The following is a 24,673-nucleotide window of genomic DNA, read 5'->3' on the forward strand; positions in this document are numbered from 1 at the left end:
CACGACCAATTAGAGAAACACGTTCTCATTTCAATTGGATGGAAACGAGCTCGAACATGAAAGACTACTCTTCCCGATTGACTCAAGAGTCTCATCAGGTGGCATAATTCTTACGTTTGTTTCAGTATGCATATTTTTATTGTATTTTTGTTCGCGTTTGAGCTTTGACTTGATGGAAGTTTATTCTTTTTTTACACTTCACGAAATTGAGTTTAGGATAAAGTCATAGATTAAGTCACACTCAAATTGAATGTCGAGCAGCATCCGAGTCTAGATGGTCGGATTTGACCCAAGTTATGGAGTTGTGTCTAACTCAAGTTACACTCAAAGGTTGCAATCAAGAAATCCAAAAGGAATAAAAAAAAAGAGAAATGATTGAGTGATGGTTTTTAGTTTATCGTGATATTTACTTTAAAAAAATCAAATAATAAATAATTATAAATTATTGTGGAGTTAACTTCTTTAACAATATATAACTTATAACAAGCTGTAACCAATATGCTAGCAAAACCCTGATTTAAAGAGAAGAAATCTCAATGGAGACTAGACACTAGGAAGTCATTACTTGCCTTACTTGCCACATTCGCCAACGGCTTTCCAAAGCACCTTCCTCATACAGACTCAGTAAGAAAAAAAAAGGACATTTTGCAGTTGAAAAATAACTTCTTACAAAAGCAAACCAGCTTTTTTTTATTCTTATCTTTTTTGTTGGGGTCAGAACACCCAACAAAAAGCAAACCAGTTTAAGGCACGCAAAGGACATACCTGTTTTCTAGGCCGCCCGGTTGAATTAAAAAAAAAAAAAAAGACGTTAATTTCCCGCGTGAATATTTTCGAGTTTGCACCCGTCATCCTCTTTTCCCATTTCGGGGAAATTCACCTCACTATACCATAAAATTTAAAAGAGAAAAGGAGCTCGCCAAGGAACCGGCCCTATTCCTTTTGCTCGGGATCAAGCGTCCCCACCTCGAGATTAAAAGCTTGGTTTTGGGTTTGTCCATGGGGAATTTTTTGAGCAAACGCAAACGACCTCTTGATCCTGACTCTATCAATTCTCCAAATCCCAAGAGGCGCAATTCAACCGATATCGACTCGCCGGTTCTGCAGCAAGAACAGCAATCCGACAACCGTGCTCCTCCGACGATGGACTATGAAGAAGCCGCTGAACCTCTGTACGTACTGTAGCAAAAGGAGCAAGCTGCTTTTAGCTTTCCTCGACTTTATGGTTTGTTCCGAAAGCGAAAGAGACCCATCTTCGGAATCCGGGAAAAGAGTCCGTTTCGCTTCTTATAAGGGGACGCGTTCTCGTTTCTTGTTCCTCAAGTTGGTCTCTTGTTCTTGATGTCGTTTTTTTTTTTGGCAGATACAGCACCGGACTCGATTTGGCGAACCTGGCCGTGTCCTCCGGTATTCTTGGCGATTCATGGGCTGCAATCTCTGAACTCCGTTCCCAGGTTGACCGCGACCACCAAAGCCCATCATCTTCCGAAACCGTGAGGATTCAAGAATTTGAATACCCGGGATACAAGGTCATTGCTTTTGTGACGCCTCCGGTTGCTGCAAGTTATCTCCAAGAAGAGAGCAATTTGGTCGAATCTTCTTCATCGGAGGCCTCCGAGTTTCAGTTTCTCTGCTCCAAGAAGAACCCGTCTTTTGCCATTAACAAGGCGGCGATCTCTCTGTTCAACTCTCTCCAAGATAAGCTCTCTCAGCTGAAAGCTCAGGTAAACACCCTCTTATCTATCGTTTCTTTTCGAGTAAGTTATGAGCTGGACTTACTAATTTTGAAAGTCAACGAGCTTTGCTTAGTCTCTCAGATTTAGGAATTAGGTCTTGTTGAAGTGGGGTTGCTGCAATACATACATGTGCTCTGATAATTGCTTCCCCGATGATCGTTTTGAGCTGTCTTCTTCACATAACGTTAGCTTTATTTGAGTGAAAAGTGGATCGCCCCCTTTGTTGCTTCTTTCAGAGCGTGGATTGCATCTTTTGGCAAAATGGGCGATGATGAGCAGTCGGTCAATTGTCTGAACAGTCCCTCTGGCATCGATGGCCCCTCGCATTTTTCAATCCTTTTCACTTGAGTTGACCTTAATCCTATTCATAGCCGATAAGAGAAAAAAGGATCAAAACGTTTCCAGTTAATCTTAAGCATGCCACTAGTGTCAATTGTCAATGTCTGAATCTTGAGTCTGGTGTGAAAAATGCCGTTCCACATATTTTCTGACTGACCACAATATCTGCTGAGAGCACTTCTAGTTTGAGGGACCCCGTCCAAGTAGAAATTCCAAATCGGACTTTTAATGTAAATTAGGAAAGTCTTGAGTGGACTTTTGGTAGACCGAACATATGGAGCAACGATGAATCTGGTTTGGAGTTAGATTACGTTTGAATAGATCTCCTAATTTGAGTATGCTAAAAGGGGTTTGCTGCCTTGGATCAAAATATTATGTATATAAGAGATGGTTTTGGTTTTTGCCTGACTTTTGGCTGTGACAATCAATTGTGCGGCTTGCTTGTGAATTATATCACCAAAAAAATAACAGTGTTTTGAAACCAATTAATTTTGTGGGAAAATCTGCGAATTCCTTTGTGAGATTGATAGATTGTATTGTGAGGAATTGTGAAGTCTAAATTCTATGTCAATTATTGGGTGTATTGGTAGTTGGCAAATAGTGAGAATGTTTGAGTGACTTGAGTGTGATCGCAATTTTGGTGCATAATTCTGTTTATATTATTATAAATGCCTGCTTTTCACAATAATATGAAAAGGGAAATGTTGTGATTATGTCTGCAAAACTGACTTCAGGACGCATGCTGCAAGTTAGAAAATCTGACTGGCCCCATAGACTTGTGTTTGTTGATGCTCATCCAGCTTTGTTGCAGGTAGTGAATCCCCATGAGTCTATTCCACACATTATAACTGGAGATTGTTTGGGTGGATCCATTGCCTCTCTTTTCACATTATGGCTCCTACACACACTCGGTACAGAAACCACAGAGCATCCGCTTTGCATCACATTTGGTTCACCCCTCATCGGGGACGACGGCTTCCAACAAGCAGTATCGCAAAATCCAATCTGGAGTGCTTGCTTCTTGCATGTGGTTCATAAGGACGACTATTTCCCCAAAATCTTTCACCCGTCGACCATGGAGCAGAGCCTATACATGCCTTTTGGAACATTTCTTGTGTGTTCCGAATTGGGTAGTGCATGTTTCGAAGCCCCTAAATCCATAATTGAGTTGCTGGCCCCCAGGAGCCCAGATAGTGCCCAAATTGTCAATTATGAGAGCATCATTAAATGTCTTAAACAGCAATTGATTTGTAAGAGTCATTCTGAATTTAGTGTGCCTGATACTGATTTATTTAAAGCTGGGATAACTGCACAAGTTGCAGCAGTTGGCCTTCTGCAAATTCAGGTAACTGTTTATTATACCTTCTTTTGCATACACGTTCTGAAAGCATCTCAGGAGGGGATTTCACAATCGTTCTAGTCGAAACCAGAAGTGTTCTTTTTCGTATAAACCAAAATGCACTGTATCCCAGCTTTTAGCTTCACATACTTAACCAGGAAAATTCGCTCCACTTGAATAGTCCCTTGTTATGAATGCTTTCCTCTTACCTTTTGGAAGTTCATTTACTGAACTTACATTGTCATGGCAGCTGCAGAATATGGATGTCGATGCTCTGTTGAGGGATATAGTCAAGTCTGAAAAAGATGTCCTAGAACAAAAGAGTAAAGCATTTGATCCTGCAAAGGATTTGAATGACATGAAAGTGTGCATGGCTAATTTGGAATGGTACAAGAAGAGATGCGAAAACGATGGCCGGGGTTCTGGTTACTTCGACAGCTTCAAGAACAAAGTGGCTAAGCGTGACTATGATGCTGTTAAGTTTATGAAAAAGCTCACTGATTACTGGGAACAAGTGGTGGAAGACGCGGAGAAGAGGCCTCAGAGAAAGGGAGCACCGCTGCGGCATCGCTGGCTTTTTGGAGGAACAAACTATCGGAGGTTGGTCGAACCACTCCAGATAGCTGAGTACTATAAAGGGGGCAAAGGAGGTTACATATCTCAAGGGAGATCCGAGCACTTCAAGCTATTGGAACAGTGGCTGGACAAACATCAGAAAAAGCCCCAGAATAGTGTTCCAAACAATTCGAAAATTAAGATCATGTCCAGCATCACAGAGGATTCATGCTTCTGGGCCCATGTGGAGGAGGCGTGGATATCATGCGGGTTGCTGAACAGCGGAGGATCGAACGGTGCAGAAATAAAGAACTTGGTCGAGTTTGAGAAGTATGTCATGGGTTTGCTCAAGAAATATGCGGTTACTCCCGATATTTTCTTGGAAAGCAGTAGTTACATGCAATGGTGGAGGGAGTATGAGGACATGTTGGGGAAGCAAATGATGGGAGCTTTTCACAACTCCGGACTCATTCGATTCATGAAGGACGAAGAATATTTCCATTATAAATCAGGTACCTCAGTATTCACATGACAGATGAATAAACTGGGTAATTAATGTGTGTTGGCGTGATTTTCTCTCCTATCTTAAGAAAGGAGATTTGTTAATTTTGTAGTCCTATAATTCTGGGATCTCTTCCTTTTTCTGGTTTTATTCTGGTTGCTTGTTTCCTTAGTTGTGGCAACCTTTTATGTACATATGGTTGAACAATGGTAGATGCTCAAAACAACCAAAAAGAGAGAGAGAGAGAGACTGAAAGCTTTGTCCAAGGACATAGGCACATTGCTGAACCTCGTAACCTTTGTGTCTTTGTGTGAAGTTTTGTTTTTCTTCATGGTATCAGAGCGGGTTATGACCCTAATTATTTGAAGAACTCGCATCATCCTCTTTGGGTCGTTTTTTTGTTGAGCACCATGACAATTTCAGAATTAGAATCTGGAAAACTTCCCGACAAAGGTGCAAGTTCTGAATTAGCAAAGGCTGTGGTGCATGAGGTAAACAGCCAACATCTTACATCTATTTTGCTGAATGGAAGGAATTTTCTCCCATGGTCACGAGCAGTGACCATTGCGCTTGGAGGCCGATTGAGGCTTGGACAAATTATTGGGCAAACTAAAGCCCCAGATGAAAGTCATCCAAATTTTGAAGAATGGCAAGGAAGCGATCACGGCGTTATGACTTGGATTTTCAACTCGATGGAGCCTAAAATCTATGAGATTTTTGCTTATTCAGATTTAGCCAAAACATTGTGGGATTCGTTTCTGAGATGTATGGTCAAGCCAATAATGCATCTCGAATCTTTGAGCTTCAACAAGGTCTTGCTACCTCTAGGCAAGGTGCAAATCAATCATTCATGGAACATCTAGGGAACATAAAAAAACAGTGGGATGAACTTCGTCAATAGAGACCTGCAACCCAAAATGTGCATGACTATGTGCAAAGGGAAGAGCAAGATAGAATTTTTTTATCTCTTGGCAAGCCTAAGGCCAGAGTTTGAAGACACCAAACGTGACATTTTTATGAGACCGCAATTGCCGTCCTTTAATACCGTTTGCTCCATAATACAAAGTGAAGAAACAAGGAGGAGAGTCATGCATTCTGACTCGATTGTGGCACCATCAATAGGATCATCAGAACACTTTGCAAACGCTGTTAGTTCTAATGCCAAGCAAAGTGATGGTGGTACTCAATTTGTTAAAGGGAAAGGAAAGAAGCCCCTTCGTTTCCATTGCGATCATTGTGATCGAGATGGGCATTCTAAGGAACGATGTTGGATTCTACATCCTTAGCTGCGTCCAAATAAGGACAAAGGTCCGGACGCTAAGACAGCAATTCAAGGGAATACCATAGACTTCCAATCCAAGTTGGAGTCTCTAGCGCTGCAGGTTCAGCAACTACTTTAGACACATGGTTCGGGTCCCTCTGGCACTGAATCCGTAAATTTGGCCAAGACTTCTGGCAGTATTAGTGCACTTTCTATTAAGTCTAGAAATCGATTTATTGTTGATTCTGGTGCCACAGATCATATGTGTAGTTCCCCAAATATTCTATCTAATACTATTTCTAGCTCTTTGTATCCACCGATCACAGTAGTTAACGGAGTGTAGGTACCAACCCAAGGTGTTGGGCAACTGAATGTGCTTTCGAAGAAAACTGAGGCTTTATTGATTCCAGGATTATCTTCTAATTTAATATCTGTGAGCAAATGTGCTAAACAGTGGAATTGTAATGTCATTTTTACTCCACAGAAGGTGTTGTTCTAGGATCCCAATACCAAGAGGATGATTGGTGAAGGACAACTTCAGAATGGGCTGTACACCTTAGATTTGCATGGTGAAGCATTGGTGGCTAGGAAGGGGAATGTGGATACCTCTCGTCTATGGCATTGACGCATGGGTCATCCTTCAAATCGGGTGTTGCAGTCCTTAAATATGTCTTTGACTCATGATTCTAGTAGTTGTAATCATGTCACTTTGCTAAGCAACATAGGTTGCCTTTCCCTAAACATTTGCATAAATCAACTGAATTGTTTGCTTTGGTACATTTAGACATTCGGGGATATTCTCCTGTTGATTCTAGAGAGGGTTTTCGGTATTTTGTTACCCTTATTGATGATAAATCGAGAGCTATCTGACTTTACCTTCTTAAGTACAAAAGTGAAGTGCTTACTGTTTTCCAGGATTTTTGCAATATGGTAAGTAATCAATTTAATACTTCCGTGAAGGTTCTTCGTACCGACAATGGTACCAAATACACCAATCATATATTTCAGGTATTTTTACGAAGCAAGGGTATTATTCACGAGACAACATGTGTGGGTACTCCACAACAGAATGGAATAGCTGAAAGAAAAAATCGTCACCTACTAGAGGTCACCTGGGCCTTGTTATTCTCTGCAAATTTGTCTAAATCCTATAGGGCAGATGTAGTTATGACTAGCTGTTATTTAATTAATAGACTTTCTAGTCGAGTATTAGGGTATATAACTCCTATGGAAGTGTTGTATTGGCGAAAATTTGATATATCTCACTTGAGGATTTTTGGGTGTGTCTGCTATGTTCACTCTCAAACTGAAGGAAAGCTAGATCCTTGTTCCAGGAAATGTGTGTTTGTTGGTTATTCATCTGTCAAGAAATGCTACAAGTGTTATGACCCTTACACAAAGCGTATCTATATTTCTCGAGATGTTGTATTTGATGAAACTCATATGTTTTTTCCTAACAAGAGCCACGTTCAGGGGGAGTGCATAAATTATTATAAGAAATTTTCCTATGAATGTGCTCCTGTTCCTATGGATGTTAATGGGACCGGTGAAGCCAAAGTCAACAATGGGGGTGTCTAAGTCAACAATGGGAGCTGTGCTTTGGGTCATGAATCTGCAGATCAAGAAAATTCAGAAGTGGATCGAGAGATTGAGGCAACTGTTGTTCTAGAAGCTGGACCTAGAATTGCCATTGACGAGCTGATAAATGAAAGGGCAGCAGATGTAATCCCGTTACGAAGATCATCTCGTGTCACTAGACCCTCAACTCTTCGAGATTTTACTATTTATTATTCAGTTCAACATCCCATTCAAGAATTTGTTGGATATGACAAATTATCTCACAATTTTTTGAGTTTCTTATCTGCTATTGAAGAACAACAGGAACCTCACAACTATGAGGAAGCAAGGGAAAAAGCCATTTGGGTTAATGCAATGAAGGATGGACTTCAAGCTTTAGATCGAAATCATACTTGGGAACTTGTACAACTTCCAAGAGGGAAGAAGACAGTTGGTTGCCGATGGATCTATGAGATCAAATATAATAGTGATGGATCAGTTGAAAGGTATAAAGCGAGGCTGGTTGCAAAAGGAACACTGTGCGTGTTCTTATGTCAGTAGCTGTTAATTATGGATAGTCCTTGTTCCAAATGGATGTAAAGAACGCATTCCTTCTTGGAGATTTGGAGGAGGAGGTTTATATGGATCTTCCTCTTGGTCACCCCTTGCATAATAAAGATGGAATTGTTTGTAGGTTGAAGAAGGCCATATATGGTCTCAAGCAATCACCTAGAGCTTGGTATGGTAAACTAAGTGCTGCACTCATCAAGGTTGGATTCAAAAGAGGGACAGCAGACTCGTCAATGTTCACCAAGGTGACGACAAAGGTATAGTTATTGTACTTGTTTATGTTGATGATATTGTGATTACAGGCAGCAATCAACCTGGAATCGAAGCACTTAAGCGGCATTTGAGCAAGGAATTTGATATCAAAGACCTTGGCAAATTGAGGTATTTTTTTGGGTATTGAGGTGGCGAGATCTCACAAAGGATTATTTTTATTTCAGAGAAAATATGTCATGGACTTGTTGAAAGAGACTGGGCAGTTGGGAGTTAGACCGGCCAACATTCCTATGGAGTATAATAATAAGTTCATTTCAGATGACACTCCATTACATGATGTTGGGTAGTTTCAACGACTTGTTGGACAGTTTAGTTATCTGACTATCACTAGACCTGACATAGCATATACTGTTAGTTACATAAGTCAATTTATGCAGAAACCAACTCGAGGGCATATGGAGCTAATAAATCATTTACTACGATATTTGAAGGCCACACTTGGGAAGGGAATTTTAATGAAAAATAATGGTCACACGGAGCTTGTTGGCTACACTAATGCAGATTGGGCCAGGAAATCTACTACAGGGTTTTGTACTTTTATGGGAGGAAATATTGTCACTTGGAAAAGCAAAAAACAAACGGCAGTTGCTCGTTCGAGCGCAGAGGCAGAATATCGGGCCATGGCTACTACTACTAGTGAAATTGTGTGGTTGAGACTTCTGCTTCAGGAATTGGGTTGCAATTGCATGACCAAGCCTACAAAGTTGTTTTGTGATAATCAGGCTGCAACTCATATAGCTTCAAATCCAGTATTTCATGAGAGGACCAAACACATAGAGGTGGGTTGCCACTTTGTGAGAGAAAAGGTGCAAGACAAGAAAATTGAGACTCCATACATTCGCAGTGAGGGTCAACTGGCCGATGTTTTTACCAAAGCGTTACCCAAGAGAGTATTTCAAGAAATGACAAGCAAGTTGACCTCCGACGAGGTCTTCGGCCCAACTTGAGGGGGAGTGTTGTCGTGATTTTCTCTCCTATCTAAAGAAAGGAGATTCGTTAATATTGTATTCCTATAATTCTGGGATCTCTTCCTTTTTCTGGTTTTATTCTGGTTGCTTGTTTCCTTAGTTGTGGCAACCTTTTATGTACATATGGTTGAACAATGGCAGATGCTCAATACAAAAAAAAAAAAAAAAAAGAGACTGAAAGCTTTGTCCGAGGATGTAGGCACATTGCCAAACCTCGTAACCTTTGTGTCTTTGTGTGAAGTTTTGTTTTTCTTCAATGTGCTGGTCTTGCTCGATACGTTGATTTTGCTTTGCTTGAATTGAGTTGGATTCTCATAGGACTATTGGACATCGCGAGTTCAAAAATTTGATTCGGAAGGCAAGAATTTATGTTTCCTCAGGAATTACTCAAATGTTCCGCTTAGTGCTGGTTCATACTCGGTTGAAAAACATCCATCACAAAACCATAATGGAAACGAGCAATTTCAACCAATACAGCATTGATGTACAATAAATCCTTAAATTTTTTGTGTCATAGTAATTCTTTGAATTTGCATTTTGTTGCGTCTATTAACACCATTACTATTTCCATCTGCATGTACTGCGTATATACCTTTTTTTGGGAAAAATACCAAAAAAATCATAAATATTTCAATTAAATAAATTTAGTTTCAAATATTTTCACATCACTACCAATTGAGTCCATTCGTCCACCCAATTCAGACAAAAATTACTGATGTGGACCCAATTGTCCCACATTCTAATGTAAACAATATTTTTAATTTTTTAATGAAATTTTCGCATTATTTTTATTAATTTTTGCCCTTTTCCCTTTTTTTTTCCCTTCACTTGCCTTTGGCTTGTGGCCAGTCACTAGCCATACACAAGCCAAAGAGAAGGAAAATGAAAAAGAGAAGAAAAATTAATAAAAAGTTAACAATTTTGAAAAATTATTTAAAAAATGGCAGCATCAATGTTGACCGTTCCATGTAAGACCATCAGCATCCTTTCCGGCCAAAATTAGTTAGATTGACTCAATTGATGCTAATGTGAAAATGTTTATATCTAAATTGATTTAATTGAAATGTATACAATTTATTTATATTAATGCAACGGGTTTATGAATTTTTCTTTTTGTACTTTTCCGACCTTATTTTTCCATTGGGAGGATGGGTGGCGTTTAAAGTGCAACCTTTTCTTAAAATTTCTAATAAATTCCTTTTGGTCCCCAAATTCAAAGTTGAGGGTTTAACATGCTAAAGCTTCGGACAATCCTATATATCTCTCCTATTTAGACATTAATTATTATGCTAATATTTCTTCGGAAGTATGGATTGTGAAATTATAATGCAGTTAGATTTCGTTTCTATTATATACCGCTAAGTGAAAATGTGTCTATGGCCATCTCCTCCCTATCGTGTTATTCTCCTTCGCTTATTATTTACACAGTAAGAAGACATAACTAATTTTTAACAGTTTGTAAAATCTTAGTATAACTAGATGAGACGATTTGATTTTATAGACCTCTTAAAGACCTTACTTAAAAGAAAAGACGATAATTTTACTATAAAAAGGGCATTTTTTACAATCTTGTTATTTTTACTTGTTATGTTTAGAGGATTCTGACTATTTTCTTTATCAGCTAATCAACCGCAACACACTGGCGCCAGATCTCGCCTCGCCTCCCAGTCGTCACTCCTTGGACGCCGAGCTACTCCATTGTCGCAGCAAAAATCTCTCAAGAACTTGCTTTGGTTGGCCACATATGTGGCCACGGAAGCACTCGTGCTTCGGTCACTATGGTAGTGCATAGGAACGTTTATGTTCCTTTGTTCTTATGCTTTTCGAAATAAAAAAAATAATATAAATTTATTTGATAACGTCAACTAATTTTTTTATTCACAAAAATAAAAAAAGTAGCTGGATAATAGATTTGGAACAGAACAAGAAGTAGAAAAAAGTAACTTTTTGTTTTTGAGAACAATTTCTAGTAATAAGTCATTTTTTTTTCTCTTTTTCTTTTGTTCTTCTTCCTTGTCGCTCCCACAGGCTGCTGTTTGCGGGCGAGCCACTACCCATTGCCACCAATCGTCGCCGCCGGTGGGCCATTGTGAATTACAGTCAACGGTCAGCGGCAATGGTCGGTGGTGGTCAAATGCGTTCCTATTCTTTTTCTAGATTGTGCCAAATGCATTCCTAATCATTTTTTATTCCAAGAATAGAAATTATATATAGTTACCAAACGCGTTGTTTTACTCAAAAATTAATCCGGGGAGTAAAAATAGAAAAGAACTATTTTTAAAAAGAAATTTCCCAAAAACAGAAATGTTACCATTCGCATTCTATACAATACAAAATCTGATGCATGTAATCTTTAGGTAGATCCCAGTGACACATGCGCCTTTGACAACACTCAAGTAAGGGTTCGTACTTGTAATCCTCACAAGTTGTCTCGACGTCGAAACTCTCTCGAAGATTCCTATTCTTCAAGCGTAGCCATGACATTGCCATGAACCAAGTCCCAAAGTATGTACAAGTGAGCACCTTGTTTGGGCCCCTTTTTGACCCCAGCAATCACTCCCCCCCTCATCAGAACAGGTTTCGAAGATTCCTACTTTTCAGGCGTAGCCATGACATTGCCATGAACCAAGTCCCAAAGTATGTACATTTGAGCACCTTCTTTGGGCCCCTTTTTTACCCTAGCAATCACTCCCCCCCTCATAAGAACGGGTCATTACAGGTCCACCAGCTTCCACGTGGTTAACCTCACATTTTTGGCTGGGCCATTGGCTCGATACCATGATGTTGGCCTTAGTCCCGCTCGTAATGATATTATCCGCTTTGAGCCGGAGCTCGCACGCTTTTGTTCTTCTAGGCTTCGCCCACAAAAGACCTCGTTACAAGTTAGAACAATTGCCATCCCATATAAAGCATTTCATCTTATCACACCTAAGTGATGTGGGATTCGGTTCATTCATACCCTCACGTAGGGGTGAACATGGTCCGGGTTGGACCGGTCCACCCCTTAACCCTTGGACCAACCTGCATAGTGCTGGTCCTCAATTTTTTGGATCGAGGACTGGCCCTATTGAACTTGAGATTGAGAATCGGACAGACCCGGTGGGTTTAGTCTGGTTCCAAGATCAACACGGGACTAACTACTAATTTCTTTATTTCATTTTTTGTACTCATTGAAAAAACGATTGAGGACTGGACTAACTCAATGAGTTCAATCTAGTTCCAGGGTCAACTCAAGACTAACAAATAATTTTTTATTTCATTTTTTGTACTCCTTGAAAGGGTAATCGAGGATCCAATAGGTTCGATGATAAGCGATGTCAACTAAGAAAGGCAAGTGGTGAAGGTCGAGTGGGGTGAGCGTTGAACAGAGTAAGCATTGAGTGTCGAGCGGGGAGCAATAAGCCAAGCGAGTATCAAGTGGGGAGCAGCATGAGTGACCCAAAGTGAGCAAGGCAAGTGTCGAGTAGCGAGCAGAGAAGTTGTTTCTTTCGATTTTGGCAAGTTGAAGACTAAGATAACAAATAAGATAGATGATAATGAGTACTAGAGGAGGATGTCGTAAGGAGATGTTTATACCCTTTTAGACACCGTGAGAACTCTTCACAAAAACATTTTATTCCTTCGTAAATTATGACTATTGACGTCATAAAAAACTTTAAAAATCTAAATTATTAAAGAACAATGTTAAATTACTTGAATTCCTCATTAAATAGTTGTTTAATTTTATTGATACCATTTATTTTAAGATTTTATCTATATAAAAAATATATAAAAAATATATAAGATATAATATATAGTTAGGCTTGGTCCGGATTGGACCAACCTTGAACTGTCAAGACTGAGAATCAATTTGCACAATACTAATTTAGGAATCATAGGACCAAGGACCGACCTAGTTTCCTTAGAAACCAAGATGAGCAGGGTTGGACCAATCCTGAACTCTCAATCAAGAATTGACAGGAGGAAGTCATGATTTGCCAACAACTTTGATAGCACCTTCCTTAGACACCGAGGACTAAGCAGTAGTAACTGTAGCAGGAGAAAGGAAAGGACAGACTTTTGATAGTAACATCTTAGAAAAACAATTTATTACTAATGAGAGTGTTTACGGTTCACCAAAGAATATATCCGTCCTTTCATCATCTAGTTGCAAAAATTAAACGTTATTTTTCTGCGGAAATCCTTCATAGTTTTTACCCAATCCGGCTTTTTCACAGGCTGTTTGGAGGGCCACGAAGAAGAAAAGAATGGCTTATGGCATTTAAGAAAGAATTTGTTATCCATCATCAGAAGGGAACGCAGCATGCTTATTCCGGGAAAGTTCACATGGATGTACTATGAATTTAAAAGAAGAAAAGAATAAACAAAGAACCAGCGATTGACTCGGGTTTGACGTTGTCAATGGAGGTGTTTATGGAGCAGAGTGCCACTTGCTTCTGCCTGTTTCAATTCTCCAAATCCGAAAGGCGCGACTCAATCATCGTCGACTCGCCGGTTCTGCGAGAGCAGCAGCCCAATAAGGAAGCTCCGACAATGGACTCTGTTCGAGCTGCTAAACCTCTGTACGTTTTGAAACAAAAGAGAAAATGTTTCTTCGATCGCTCTCAACTTTATAGTTTCTTCCTGTTGGCTGGGTCCACCTTCATCTGGGGCCCAGCCAGCATTAAATAAAAATAAAAATAAAAATAAACAAAAAGAAAAGAAAAGAACAAAAGTAAGTGGAGTTGTCGTGCGTGGGTGTCCATCGAAAAAGAAAAGAGAGGAGAGAGAAAACAAAAACTGCACAAGCAAGAGAGGAGAAGAAATGAAAAATGCTGTAACTTTGTGGCTTCAATTCGAATGCCAAATATTGTCGGAATCGACTCAAATTTTAGTATGTTGTTTGTGAGACCGAGGGCTACAAGTTGATGTTTTTGTTCGTCAAGAACCATCTCCGAATTCTCCAGTTGCATTTAAGATTTTCTTGTTCCAAACTTGTTTGTCTATCAATGTTGTGAGAAAAATATTATTGTAATGTTAATGTTAAACCTCTAGTGTGTAACTAGATAATAATACTCTGTGTATCCTACTATTTTTGGTAATTAGTAGATGTTTTTGGGCGATCTGTGGTTTTTCCCGCATCGGGTTTTTCACGTTAAATCCTTGGTGTCGTTATTTGCTTTGTCTAACTATCGTTTTGGAATTATATTTGCATATTATGAAGCTATACATTGCTGGTGGTTGCTGGAGTTAAAAGATTTTAACTTGATTTAGTTTCGGGGGAGAAATTGATCATGGAGTGCATTTGGCCGTGGTAAATTGTGTCCCAAGTTCTCCCGAGTTGTCCCCAACACTTCCGAAAGTGAAAGAGACACAATTTCGGATTCAGCGAACAAAGTGCGCCCTACGCATATAGTTTGACACGTTTCGCTTCCTAGAGGACGTGTTCTTGTTTCTTGTTCCCCAGTTGGTCTCTTGTTCTTCGATGATTTTTTTCTTTTGTTTTTGCAGATTTAGAAACGGACTCAATTTGGCGAACTTGGTTGTGTCCTCCGATATTCTTTGCAATTCATGGGCTGCAATCTCTGAACTCCAATCCCAGTTTGACCGCAATCACCAAAGCTAAAGCCCATCATCTTCGGAAACCGTGAAAATCCAAGAATTCGAACACCCGGAATACAGAATCATTGCTTTCGTGACCCCACCAGTTGCTTCAAGTCATCTCCAAAAAGAGGGAGATTTTGTCTCTTCTTCTTCATCAGAGGTCTCCGAGTTTCAGTTTCTCTGCTCTAAGGACAACCCGTCTTTTGCCATTAACAAAGCTGCGATTTCTCTGTTCAACTCTCTCCGGGATAATAAGCTCTTTCCCCTGAAAGCTCAGGTAATACCCTTTAATATTTCGTTTTCTTTCTAGTTATTTACGAGCTTTTGCTAGTCGCTGCAAAAGATCACAAGAGTTGGTCTCAGATCTTGGAATCAGGTCTTGTTGAAGTGGGTTGGGGAATGCTTGCATCTGCTCTGATAGTTGCTTCATTGATAACCATTTTGAGTTGTTTCTTCACATGTCGTTAGCTTTATTTGATGGAAAAAGTGGTTTATCATTCCCCTTTTTGCTTCTTTCGGAGTGTGAATTGCATCACTAGGTAAAATGGTTGATGATGACTGATGAGCAGTCGGTCAATTGTCTGAACAGTTCCTCTCGCATTTATGGCTCATTGCCTTTTTCATTCTTTTCACTTGAGTCAAACATAATCCTATTCCTGGCCGAAAAGAGAAAAAGGAATAAAATGTTTCCAGTAGAACTTAAGCGTACCAATGCAGCTCTGAATGAATCAAGATATGACAGCAAATTAAATTCTGCGTTTTGATAATTCACATCCGGTCTTTAGAAATATTGTTGATTTATTGAATGTGCGTGAACCGAAGGAGTTTGGCTGATTTGGTAAAGTAATTAGGCTTTGCGTCTCAAGAAGCCTGAGGTCTTAGGTTTGAATCTTGCTCAAAGTTACTCACCAGAGCTCGCTGGATTATAAGGAAGTGATCCGTCGTGAATCCCCTTATCCTAGTGGGAGCAAAAGCCGGTTCGAGATTTTGTTTGATTTAATCACAATAATTTTGAGTATATGTCTCTAATTTGAGCCCATTAAGAAACCTGATGATGTAGAACAATATGCAAATGCCTTTATGGAAATATTAGAGCATCATAAGAGCGGACGGTCCCACAAATCAAAGAGGATTGCGTGATTTTCAAGATTGCAAATGGGTTACAATATTTGATTCATGTGTTTCCCTTTATTTGTTATTAGATTTCAGATATTCTGGTTTATCATATCGTTTCCTTAATTTGTTATTAGATTTTAGATTTCCTAGTTTATCAACATCTTTTCAATTTTGTTATTAGATATTAGTTATTTGGTTATTTTCTAGATATCAACCTTCTTATAAATAGGCGCCAAAGATATTGTAATCCGCACTTTCTTATTCAAAATAAACACCATCTTTTGGAATTATTTCCAAGCATCGCTTTCTTTGCATCATTTGGTATTAGAGCGGTTTCTCCTGTGACAATGGCTAATAATGTTAATGACAATCTCCCCGCAGCTGAAGGCCGTAGAAACGAGCCTGTTACACGGGATGAGTTCAACCAATTTGCGGAGCAAACTGAACGGAGGTTTCAAGAATTACTTGATGCCATTTAGCGTTTGTCTACCAACCCCATACCTAATAATCTTCTGGCTAAACATGCTCGGGTAGCTCACGATCCGGAAGTAGCAATGGAATGTGGGGCAAATCCCCGACAGAGGTAACAAGCCTATGTCGAGGACTCTAAAGGAGAAAAAGAGTTCCTGGATCGGCCTGTTCGTGGAGGCCACCAGAACAGGGGATATTGACAAGACCCCGAGCAATATCAACTTAAGGTTGACCTTCCGACCTTTAATGGCAATTTGAATGTTGAAGACTTTTTGGATTGGCTTTGGGAAGTTGATAAATTCTTCGATGCCATGGAGATTGAAGAGGATCGCCAAGTAAAATTGGTGGCATACAAATTGAAGGGTAGAGCCTCAGCGTGGTGGGAGCATACACAATTGACTTGACGTCGACAAGGAAAAACTCCTATCCAAACATGGAATCGGATGAAGGAAATGTTGAAGGTTCGGTTCCTCCCAACTGATTATGAACAATTATTATTTCAACAATTTCAGAATTATAAGCAGTTAAGCTGATCAGTCCAAGCATACATAGAGGAGTTTCTCCGAATTTCCGCCCGTAACAACCTGGCTGAGTCGGAGGCACGACAGACCTCCAGGTACATTAATGTTTTGCAACTTAATATTCAAGACTATGTTTCTCTACATTGTTTGTTCTCTGTTGAGGATGCTCAAGAGATGGCCCGAAAGGTTGAGATGCAATTAGAGAGAACTAGCCCCATTAATAGGGCTAACAATTATTCTATTCGAGGATCATCTAGAAAGGGGAGACAACTATATGTTCTAGAATCCTCCAACCAGCAAACCAACACTATGAATCGAACTCTAGGAAGTATTACTGGGGTGCGTAAGGAACCGGTTATTGCAAACAACCGTAACACCAATCAAAATACCCAGAACCCGTACGCGAAGCCACCACCAATCAAATACTACAAGTGTAACGAATTGGGACATCGTTCAAGTGATTGTCCACGGTGGAAGATGGCCAATGTTGTCGAGCACAATGATGACATATACGAAGACGATTGGATTGATGAGGAAGAAGTGGAGGATGAGGAGGGCGAGCATGTCAACTGCATTGTTAGGAGACTATTGCTCACTCCACAAAGAGAAGACACGTAGCGAAATAGTCTTTTTTGTGCCTGTTGTACTGTCAACGGCAAAGTTTGCGATGTCATCATCAGCAGTGGAAGTTGTGAGAACATAGTGTCCAAGGCTTTGGTGGACCATCTACAACTAAAGACAGAGTTACATCCCTCCTCTTATACAATCGGGTGGATTTGTAAAGGGGCCGAACTTAAGGTGACACAGGTATGTCATTTACCTATTTCAATTGGAAAGTCCTATAAGGACACCATAATTTGTGATGTAGTGGAGATGGATGCATGCCATGTCCTACTGGGACGACCATGGCAATACGATGTTGATATCATTCATAAGGCTTGAGAGAACACATATTCTTTTGTGTGGAAAAAGACGAAGATTACTTTGAAGCCGATGAGTAACACTGCCCAGGCCCCAAAGAAGCAAAGTGCAGGGATTATGCTAAACGTCCGTAAACGTGAGGGCATGTATATGATTGTGAGAAAGGCAATCAAGAAGCCATTATTCCTATTTTGGCAACTCTTCAGCCCTTATTGAGGGCATTCATCGATGTTATTCCGGAGGATCTACCTGTTGGATTACCACCCTTGAGGGATATCCAACATGAGATTGATTTTCTTCCAAGAGCGAGCCTCCCTAATTTGCCGCACTACCGGATGAATCCGAAGGAGAACCAGATTTTGCAAGACCAAGTAGGAGAACTTCTTCGAAAAGGCTTCTTGTGCGAAAGCATGAGCCCTTATGTAGTACCTGCACTATAACGACTCAGGCCCCACTGTATAATATTGTTCGTTTTGGACACTGAGTTCTCATGGCTTTAAAACACGTTATACAGATTAAAGGGACCCAAGCCTTTATAAACTAGCTTAGGACTCCCCCCTAAGTGATGTGGGACGGGAGACATGTCCTTGGCCTCACCCGCGTACTGCCAAGGCAATCTCAGTCCATCCCTCTGTATTGCCCCGGGTCTGGGTCGTCACATGCACTCCTCACTCCGAAGAAAGACGGAAGCATGCATATGTGCGTTGATAGTCGGGCAATTAATCGGATTACTGTCAAGTATTGATTCCCAATCCCTCGCCTGGATGACATGTTTGACCGGCTTACGGGATCAAAGGTCTTTACAAGGATTGATCTACGTAGTGGATATCATCAAGTACGCGTCCGCCCTGGCGATGAATGGAAAACGGGCTTTAAAACAAGTGAAGGTTTGTACGAATGGCTTGTCATGCCGTTTGGTCTCACAAACGTGCCTAGCACCTTCATGCATTTGATGACTCAAGTTCTTAAACCTTTTATTGGCAAATTTGTGGTGGTCTACTTCGATGAAATTCTCATATATATTCCAGATGACCAACAGCATATGGAGCATCTAAGGGACGTCTTATCGGCTTTGCAGACGAACCAATTGTACATTAATTTGAAGAAGTGTAGCTTCATGACTGATCGACTTCGCTTCTTGGGGTATATCGTCGGAGCAGAAGGCCTTCAAGTTGATGCAGAAAAGGTAGCTGCCATCCACGACTAGCCGACTCCCCAGACCATTGGGGAGGCGTGTAGCTTTCACGGGCTTGCGACATTCTATCGACGCTTTATTCGAAATTTCGGTTCTACTATGGCTTCGATCACCGAGTGCTTGAAGAAAGGAAAATTTCATTAAGGTGACGAAGCAAAAGTCGGCTTTGCTCTCATCAAGGAAAAACTTTCCACGGCACCAATAATGATGCTCCTGAATTTTGAAAAGGTATTTGAACTATACTGTGATGCTTTTAGTGTAGGAATCGATGATGTTCTCTCCCAGGAAGGTAAGCCTATTGCTTATTTTAGCGAGAAACTTAATTATGTTCGCAAGCGATGGTCTACCTATGAGCAGGAGTACTTTGCTGTAGTACGAGCTATCAAGCATTGGCAGCCTTATCTTTATCAACATGAGTTTGTTTTTAACACTGACCATCATGCACTCAAATATATTAAGAGCCAAAGACATCTAAATTGAATGCATGGATGTTGGGTCTCTTTTTTGGAGCAATTCAATTTTGTGCTTCGACACAAGGCGGGTCACTTGAACAAAGTCACTGATGCACTTAGCCGTCGTGTTGCAATACTCGTCACCATGCACACTAACGTTGTGGGCTTTGATCACCTCTGTGCTCTTTATGCTGATGATGAAGATTTTTAGGAAATTTGGGAGAAATGTTCTACAACAAGTTCTCACGGTGACATGATTGTTCAGGACAAATTTTTGTTCCTTGGCAACAGGTTGTGCATTCCTTGAAGCTCTTTGCAGGAACAACTTATTCAAGAGCAACATGGTGACTCCCTTGGAGGACATTGTGGGTGAGATAAAACTGTTGCCTTAGTTGAGGAGGGGTATTATTGGCCTCAATTGAAATGGGATGTTGGACGATATGTGAAAAAGTGCTACATTTGTTAGACTGCGAAAGGCTATTCTCAAAACACTGGATTTTACACCCCTCTACCTATTCCTTTTGGACCTTGGATAGACATTTCAATGGATTTTGTGTTGGGGCTTCCTCGAACCCAATGAGGTATGGATTCTATTTTTGTGGTAGTGGACAGGTTTACAAAGATGGCGCACTTTATCCCTTGCAAGAAGACTTCTGATGCTTCTCATGTAGCTAGTTTATTTTTTCGAGAAATAGTTCGTTTGCATGGTGTTCCAAAAACCATCACCTCTTATCGTGATACCAAATTCCTTAGTCATTTTTGGAGGACCCTATGGTGTTTATTTGGGACGGATTTGCAGTATAGCAGCTCCTTTCATCCTCAAATTGATGGTCAAACTGAAGTTGTCAATCGTACTATGGCGGATATTATTCGGTGTCTTTGTAGTGACATGCCAAAGCAATGGGACTAGTATCTTGCTCCTGCTGAGTTTGCTTTTAACAACACTGTCAACCGTTCCACGGGCAAGTCTTCATTTGAGGTTATCTACGGGCGAACACCACAACATACACTAGATCTCGTGCCTTTGCCCAAAGTCCCAGGATATAGTGTTGCGGTTGAACTTAGCAACAAAATTACAAGAGATACAAGAGGGTGTGAAGCAACAGCTAGAAGCTTCCACTATTGTTTACAAAGTTGCTGTAGATAAACATCGTCGCCTCAAGGTATTTGCTGAGGGTGATGAAGTGATGGTCTACCTCCGCAAGGAACGCTTTCCTATTGGTACATATAACAAGCTAAAGCACAAGAAAGTTGGCCCCTGTCGAATCGTGAAGAAAATTAATGACAATGCCTATGTTGTTCATCTTCCTGGTGACCTCAACATCTCCCCGACATTCAATGTAGCGGACCTATTTGAGTATCATCCTCCATATACTCCTCTTTATCCTAATCACAACTCGGGGTCGAGTTCTTCTGAAGTGGAGGAGACTGATGTAGAATAATATGCAAATGCCTTTATGGAAACATTGGAGCATCATAAGAGCGGGCGGTCCTACAAATCAAAGAGGATTGCATGATCTTCAAGATTGCAAATGGATTACAATATTTGATTCACACGTTTCCCTTTTATTTGTTATTAGATTTAAGATATTTTGGTTTATCCATATTGTTTCCTTAATTTGTTATTAGATTTTAGATTTCCTAGTTTATTAATATCTTTTCAATTTTGTTATTAGATTTCAATTATTTGGTTATTTTCTAGATGACGACCTCCTTATAAATAGACACAAAAGATATTGTAATTCGCACTTCCTTATTCAAAATAAACACCATCTTTGGAATTCATTCCAAGCATCGCTTTCTCTGTGTCACCTGATCTAAATGAAAATTCCATATCCCAATAGGACTTATGATTCAAATTAGAAAAGCCTTGATTGGACATTTGATTCACCAAAATATATGAAGTAACAACAAATCCTCATTGGAGTTGGATTTTTAAATTGAGCCTGTTAAAATGGTTTTCTATTTTGCATCCAAATAATATATATATAAGAGTTGGGTTTTAGTTTTTTACCCATTAGTGAGCAGAGGAGCTTTTGTCCAAAACAATCATTTGTGCAGCATACTCCTAAATTGCATATTGAAGAAGTGTTTTGAAACTAATGAATCTTATGTAAGATTTGTGAATTCCTATAGATTGTTTCGAAAGAAATTGTGATATTGAATACTATATGACTTACTGAGTATAATTCGCTACTGGAAATTGTTAAAGTAACTCGAGTACAGTTATAATCTTGATCATATCAATTGATTTATATTGGAATCTTATGCTGCCCTCTCCTTGGGTTGACCATATCATATCGACTGAATGGTGTAAATCTAATGTCCAATTTATTTCTTTATTTTGTTTATTTTATTATTAATTAGTATGTTTTTTGCAACGGTATCAAAGGGAAATAGTGTGTTTATGCTAGTGAAATTGACTAAAAACTCGTGCTGCAAGTTAAAAAAACTGACTGGCCCTATAGACTTGTGTTTGCCCATGCTCATCCAGCTTTTGATGCAGGTTGCAACTTCCTCCAAGTCTGTTGCACACGTTATAAATGGAGATTGTTTGGGTGGATCCATTGCCTCTCTTTTCACGTTATGGCTCCTACGCACACTCGGTACAGAAACCACAAAGCGCCCGCTTTGCATCACATTTACTTCGCCCCTCATTGGGGACAGTGGCTTCCAACAAGCAGTATCGCAAAATCCAACCTGGAGTGCTTGCTTCTTGCATGTGGTTCATAAGGATGACTGTTTCCCCAAAATCTTTCACCCGTCAACCATGGAGCAGAGCCTATACAAGCCTTTTGGAACATGTCTTGTGTGTTTCGAATTGGGTAGTGCATGTTTCAAAGCCCCTAAATCCATAATTGAGTTGCTAGTCCCCAGAAGCCCAGAAAGTGTCCAAATTTTCAATTATCAGAGCATCATCAAATGTCGCTAACAACAATTGATTTGCAAGAGCCATTCTGAATTTAGTATGCCTGATACTGATTTCTTTAAAGCTGGGATAACCGCGCAAGTTGCAGCAATTGGCCTTATGCAAATTCAGGTAACTATTTATTATACCTTCTTCTGTGTACACGTTGTGAAAACATCTCAGAAGGGGATTTCACAATCGTTCTAGTCGAAACCATAAGTTAAATTGTGCTTTGCTGTAAACCAAAATGCATTGTGTCCCAGCTTTTAGCTTCACATACTTAACCAGGAAAATTTGCTCCACTCGAATAGTCCCTTGTTATGAATGCTTTCTTTTTGCCTTTTGGAAGTTCATTTACTGAATTTACATTGTCATGGCAGCCGCAGAATATGGATATCGATGCTCTGTTGAGGGAGATAATCGTCTGAAAAAGATGTCCTAGAACAAAAGAATAAAGCATTTGATCCTGCAAAGGATTTGAATGACATGAAAGTGTGCCTGGCTAATTTGGAATGGTACGAGAAGAAATGCGAGAACGAGGGCCGGGGTTCTGGTTACTTTGACAGCTTCAAGAACAAAATGGCTATGCGTGACTATGAAGCTGTTAAGTTTATGAAAAAGCTCACTGATTACTGGGAACAAGTGGTGGAAGACGTGGAGAAGAGGCCTTAGAGAGAGGGAGCACCGCTTTGGAATCGCTGGCTTTTTGGAGGAACAAACTATCGGAGGTTGGTCGAACCGCTCCACGCTGAGTACTATAAATGGGGCAAAAGAGGTTACATATCTCAAGGGAGATCCAAGCACTTCAAGCTATTGAAAGAGTGGTTGGATAAACATCTGAAACAGCCAGCAAAGTGTTTCCCTAATGATTCGAAGATGAAGAAGATCATGTCCAGTGTCCACGGAGAATTCATGCTTCTGGGCACATGTGGAGGAGGCGCGAATATTGTGCAGGTTGTTGAACAGCGGAGGATCGAACAGCACATAAATAGAAAAAATTGTTGAACAGCACAGGATTCGTACTGCTGCTGCTACTGCTGCTCCTACTGCTGCTGCTGCTGCAAATGATCGTAGCAACTCGCTGTTTTCATGATGGATGGCGACTGTTACCCGTATAAATCAGGTATCCCAGTATTTGAATGTAAATTATAGTGTATCATAAGAGCAAGAATGAGGGTGGTTTGCTTGAATTGATTCGGATTGGTCATTGCAAGTTCAAAAATTTGGTTCGGAAGGCATAATTTATGTTTTTAAAGCCTTTATGTTTTTTCCACTTCTAGAATTACTCATATGTTTGTTCCTTCAGTGCTGGTTCCTACTCGATGGAAAATAATTATCACAAGACTATAATAAAAACGAGTAATTTTAACCAAAACAGCATAGGAAAAAAAAAAGCAAAAGAAAAAAGATTGCTGCTACTTTATTGAGCATTTTTAATGCTTTATTATCAAGAGGCCTCTCTCGTTGAAGCTGAGAGATTGACTGAATCATGCCAAATACAATTTAAGATGAACCAACAATCTCTCCCTAAGTCCGCGGGAATTGATTACTCAATTTCCAACTTGTGCTTTACAAGGATCGTCACATTTATCATCGTTTTGGCTTCTGACAGATGCTTTAATAGCTCCTGGGCATGGAGTTGAACTTGAAGACTCTAGGGCCAAGAGCTCCGTCCTTCTCTTGTCCACTGCGTTCTCGACATCTTCCAGCCATTTCCCGAATACCACAAAATCGTTAAAGCTAAAGTTTTCGAATCGCAGGGGCTTAATATCGCTCAGCTCTTTAGCTCCTTTCATTCCAGCTTTCAGTTGCTCGAGCACGTCGGCATATTGTTTGTTCAGTTTCTCTAGGATCTGCTGTCTGTCAGTTTGAGCCTGTTGAGTAGCATCAATACAAGCCATCTTTGGATGCTCACGCATATCCACGGTCGCATCCACAGACGGGTGACCAAAATAGAAAGGCTTGCCTCTCGGAGAGAGAACGATAATGGCCATCTCAATAGCACAAAAAGCATATAATTCACTCGCTTTCTTCAATAGCCCCGGTCGGCGTTTGGAGGAGGTAGCCTGTCGAGCATTGGCACCCTCCTTCGTCATCATTGTTGGAGTTGTTTAGCCCTCTATGGCGCTCACTGGAAACTCAATATAAATTCAACTAATATGGTGGAACAGTGAAAAAATGTGACCATTTATAAGATTTCATGGGCCAAAATAATTCATAATTCTTGTCTTTGATTGATAACTTTTAAGTTTTCCATTATTAACATACCTCGTGGAGCGGTTTAATGATAAACGTGTCGTTTTCCGTCTAATGAACGAATGTACATTCATCTTTAGTATGTCTATATGTTGTAGCTTGTAATGTCAATTACTAGCTCATAATGTAAATGGATAAGAATCCAGAATA

General features: G+C 40.1%; 2 protein-coding genes across 3 annotated transcripts; one reads left to right on the forward strand and one right to left on the reverse strand.

Moving 5' to 3' along the window:
- Nucleotides 1-4,841, forward strand: LOC104419298 (senescence-associated carboxylesterase 101). Of its 2 annotated transcripts, XM_010030924.3 has the most exons (4): nucleotides 3-1,172; nucleotides 1,364-1,724; nucleotides 2,887-3,420; nucleotides 3,665-4,841. In XM_010030924.3, exons 1-4 carry the CDS (start codon nucleotides 1,000-1,002, stop codon nucleotides 4,499-4,501), a joined length of 1,905 nt encoding a protein of 634 aa, XP_010029226.2. In that variant the 5' UTR covers nucleotides 3-999; the 3' UTR covers nucleotides 4,502-4,841. The 2 variants fall into 2 exon arrangements, with proteins under 2 accessions (XP_039157709.1, XP_010029226.2); XM_039301775.1 differs by lacking the exon at nucleotides 2,887-3,420 and having other exon boundaries at nucleotides 1-1,172.
- Nucleotides 4,842-23,817: 18,976 nt separating this feature from the next.
- LOC104420650 (agamous-like MADS-box protein AGL62) lies at nucleotides 23,818-24,363 on the reverse strand. Its single transcript, XM_010032452.2, has one exon. It carries the CDS (start codon nucleotides 24,361-24,363, stop codon nucleotides 23,818-23,820), a length of 546 nt encoding a protein of 181 aa, XP_010030754.2.
- Nucleotides 24,364-24,673: the final 310 nt, after the last annotated feature.

The sequence above is a fragment of the Eucalyptus grandis genome, chromosome 9, assembly GCF_016545825.1.
Source record: "Eucalyptus grandis isolate ANBG69807.140 chromosome 9, ASM1654582v1, whole genome shotgun sequence".
Classification (NCBI taxonomy): Eukaryota; Viridiplantae; Streptophyta; class Magnoliopsida; order Myrtales; family Myrtaceae; genus Eucalyptus; species Eucalyptus grandis.